The sequence below is a fragment of the Sinocyclocheilus rhinocerous genome, unplaced genomic scaffold (genome assembly GCF_001515625.1).
Source record: "Sinocyclocheilus rhinocerous isolate Xijiao unplaced genomic scaffold, SAMN03320098_v1.1 scaffold5167, whole genome shotgun sequence".
Taxonomy (NCBI): domain Eukaryota; kingdom Metazoa; phylum Chordata; class Actinopteri; order Cypriniformes; family Cyprinidae; genus Sinocyclocheilus; species Sinocyclocheilus rhinocerous.
The window spans coordinates 25,440-29,599 of record NW_015657484.1 but is presented as its reverse complement, the minus strand read 5'-3'; the positions used below and the strand labels follow the sequence as shown (position 1 = coordinate 29,599).

At 36.1% G+C, this 4,160-nt stretch overlaps 1 protein-coding gene across 1 annotated transcript in view; it reads left to right on the top strand.

Annotated features, from left to right (window-relative positions):
• Nucleotides 1-4,160, top strand: part of LOC107721024 (protein sidekick-2-like) — a 98,913-nt gene that overhangs the window by 86,973 nt on the left and 7,780 nt on the right. The window contains exon 43 of the mRNA XM_016528877.1: nucleotides 811-940. Within this exon, the coding sequence (XP_016384363.1) occupies nucleotides 811-940 (130 nt within the window). The remainder of the gene's footprint in view (nucleotides 1-810; nucleotides 941-4,160) is intronic.

Genomic DNA, 4,160 nt, shown 5'->3' with positions numbered 1-4,160 from the left:
TGACGTATAAATCAAATATTTTGACACATCTGGATTTCTCCCAACTGTTCAAGTTTACTTAAGACAAACCCGACTGCATTTACATGAATAGTCTCCAAGACGGGCATTTTGACATAACTTTTCGTGTAAGTGTGTAATAACAGAACTTAAGAGAACTTAAAGGCACAATATGTAATTTTCGCCGCTGGAGGGCACTTATTCAAAATAAACAAATAGACAAAAGGCGTAGTTTGATGTCGCCGTGACTGAGTGTGGAATCATGGGAGTTGTCGTCTTCATAAAAGAACTCGGCATTCGCACACTGACTGAGAGGCGCGTTATTCTTTGAGCGCGCTTTCGGTGTGTGAGCACAGAAACCCGTCGGCTTTTAAGTACTGGACAAGACTTAAAAACACATGCAAATACTGAATATCCCATTCGTGATAATGCATTGAGTCCGTGACATTTCTGTCAACTGTCCCTGGACTCGGACATATTTTCCGAGTCCGAAAGGCTCGAGTTCGAGTCAAGTCCGAGTAAAAATGCATCCGAGTCCGTGACAAGTCCGAGTCCTTTAAAAAACTGTACTCGAGACCGGACTTGAGTCCGAGTACCCCAACTCTAGTGTATATATTTAAATCAGATTTCTTTTTTCAGATTTTTTCAATTATTCATAATAATGAATAATTATTTATTCATTCATTCATTCATTCATACATACATTCTTGTAAAATAAGTAAAAAATATATTCATGTTACAAATAATGAAGTTGGACATTTAGACAGTATTCATCTGCTTATAAAAATGGTGTTGTGCCATATTTTGGCTCAGGTCACCTCCTCGACCCAGTCCAGGCAGTCTGCACTACTCCGATGAGGACGTCAGCACCAAGTACAATGACCTGATCCCAGCAGAGAGCAGCAGCCTCACAGAGAAACCATCAGAGATCTCCGATTCACAGGTAACAAACGTTCTGGAATGAGACATTGTCAGTCTGTGTCTGTTAATATATGTTAAAGGGCCAGTTCACCCAATAATTCTGTCCTCAATCACTCACCCTCATTTCAAGAGAATTTAAAGCTTTAAAAAGGATGTTAATATGCATATATGGACAACTTTTATTATACTTTTCTGATTATGGTGCTTTTGTCTCCTTTCTAAAACCTGAAAGCTCCAGTAATGTACGCAGAGGTACGTATTTTTATGAGACTGGGTTGAAAAAAAATCTCCTTTGTGTTCCATAAAAATTCTGAAAACAACGTGAGGGCATTTTTGGGTAAACTATCCCTTTAACCTCCAAGCAGAATTTCTAATGCTAAATCTAGTCACGTTCATTTAGAAATTCCCTTATCACACACTTTTATTAGGACAAGACTCGCTGTGATGAAACGTTCTCAAAAGTAGGATACAGCCCTGCAGGAAAGGTCTGTTATACCCTACTTGAGATTTTGGCTGTCTTACTTGCGCATGGCTTCAATCCAGGCTAGGTCCTGTGGGTGGTTAGTTTTTTGTTTTTTTTTGTCATGTCCAGAACATTCTGCTGCATCCTAGTTCATTCTCTCCAGACTTTGTATCCTGAGGCACAGGTTGGAAAATCTGTGGTAGACTTGAGAACAAAACAGGAATTGTAATCAAACAAATACTCACACAGACACATAAAGATTAAAGTGTGAGAACTGGAAAGCTTTGGTTGGACTCTCTCCACTTCTCTCAAGTGACCATTTAGCTGGCATGATAAGCAGAAACCATTCAGTTTGAGTTGTGTGAAAGTCTAGCATTGGCATTTACTAAACAAAACTCGCAGACTGGCAAAGAGAGCAGGAAACACACACATCACGCTGTTTTCTTCACAGTAACAGTTTTATCTTTCCAATGAAACACGGCTGAGCAATATTCATCTATTTTTAGTCGTTTTCAGAATCATCATGCCCCCTATGATTTGTGGAGTGGATATTTAATGAAGTCTTTGAGGTAGACTGAGTAGAATGATTATTGTAACAAGGTTCACTCATGTTGCTTGCAATTTGTAATAACCATTTCCCAATATAACACAAAAAGTTATTTATAACTTTTTCCCAGTATAACACAAAATATGGCTCATTTTATTTTATTTTATTTTTATTTAATATATATTATTATTGTTGTTGTTTTTATTATTTTATTTAATTTTTGTTTTATTTAAATATATTATTATTATTATGTATTCAGAGTCTTAGGTGTACATATATTTCAGCTTTAAATGTAGTTAATGCAATCCCATTTTTGAGCCAGAAATATATTTTTAAATATATTTTATTGCATTTTTTTCTATATTTCTTTCTTATTATTCTTACTAACTAATAATTAAAAAAAATATTTAGTAGTGGGAAATAGTTTATTTCCCAAAGGATTTCAAGCATTTCATTTAATTTAAAATGTTACGCACTTACGTCACCAGTACCTCCCAAAATGCACATCATGTCAAACAAAAGCTCTAAACTTTTCATCTCCTCCTTGATCTTCACTGACACCTCCTGCCACCACCTTCTAGACTGCTGGCATCCGGCCACCTTTGACTGGAAACCTTTGGTTGGAAACAGAGCATCTCCTGTTCCCCTTCTGCTCCTGCTAAAGTCTGGTATCATAGCCATCGAGCAGAGTGAAGAGAGAGGCTGGAATCTCTCTTTGAAGTTTTATTGAGCGGATAACTCCAGGCTATTGCAGATCCATTGAGCTGTCGCCAAAAGAGCCAGAGCCTCCACAGAGACGTATAATACTGACATTGTTCAGGAACTCTTAAAGATGGCTCAAATTCATTTGGCAAGCCAACAAACCTGAGCACCTAGCTGAGCCAGCTCTGCCTTTAAATAAACACATGGGAGATGAATGAGATGTTGGACAGGTGTAATTCTGTCTAGTCCATTTGAGTGTGTTGAATGGACACAAATTTTGTTTTTAAATCAGCTTTTGAGCTGCTTTTGGTTTTTGTTGGAAACGCTGGCACTACGGCTGCAGCTAACAGCAGGGATTGTTAGGGCAGCCTTCCATGTCAAGCATCTTTGTTTTAATTGGCTCTCTGATGATCATCACATCATCAACACTGTGAGCTTCTTCCCAGTGAGAGCCTGAAATAGCTTGTGGAAGTTCTTTCTCATGGAAAGTTTTTGCTTCTCATCAGTCACTCTTATGTTATAGTAAAATGTTAGATTTAATTTGGAGAGATGTGTGCATTTTGCTGATATTTGATGAAACATGGCATAACATGGGCTGGACCATATATCAAGTCATAATACTGTACATTTGCACTGATTTTGCTGACAATATAAAATTAGGCTACTTTTATTTTAATATGCTTCTTCTTCTTTTTTTGCCCAATGTAAACCTAAAAACGTTAATTAAGTGAAAGTAACAGGAATTTGGCAAGTAGGTTTTTTTTCATATATTAAAATTATATTTAATATATGATTAAAAATGAATAAATATCCTTAAACGTTAGATTAGTAAAATTACTTTTTTTATCACAAAAAAGGTGAAAAACAGTGCAGACATTTTTAAGTAGATTTCTACTGTATTATATGTAATACATTTAAACATTTTTACACTTCTTGGTTGCATATTCTGTTTGGAACTGATCCCTCTGATTGGGAAAAAAACAACCATTTGAATTAATTTCAGAGTAAATACATACAGTTGTGCTCATAAATTCACATGCCCCTTGCAGAATATGCAAAATGTTAATAATTTTAACAAAATACGAGGGATCATGAAAATGGCATGTTATTGTTTATTTAATACTGTTCTGAATAAGCTATTTCACATAACAGATGATTATATATTCTCCAAAAGACAAAAAAAATAACTGAATTCATAAAAAATTACCCCTTTCAAAAGTTGAATCTTAATAATCTGTGTTGTTTCCTGGATGATCCACGACTGTCTTTCTGTTTTGTGATAGTTGTTCATGAGTCCCTTGTTTGACCTGAGCAGTTCGACTGCCTGCTGTTCTTCAGAAAAAAATCCTCCAGCTCCTGCACATTCTTTGGTTTTCCAATGTTTTCTGCATATTTGAACCCTTTCCAAAAGTGACTGTATGATTTTGAGATCCATCTTTTCACACTGAGGGCAATTGAGGGACAAAATACACAGCTATAAGGTGCAAACATTTACTGATGCTCAAGAAGGCCACACAATGCATTAAGAGC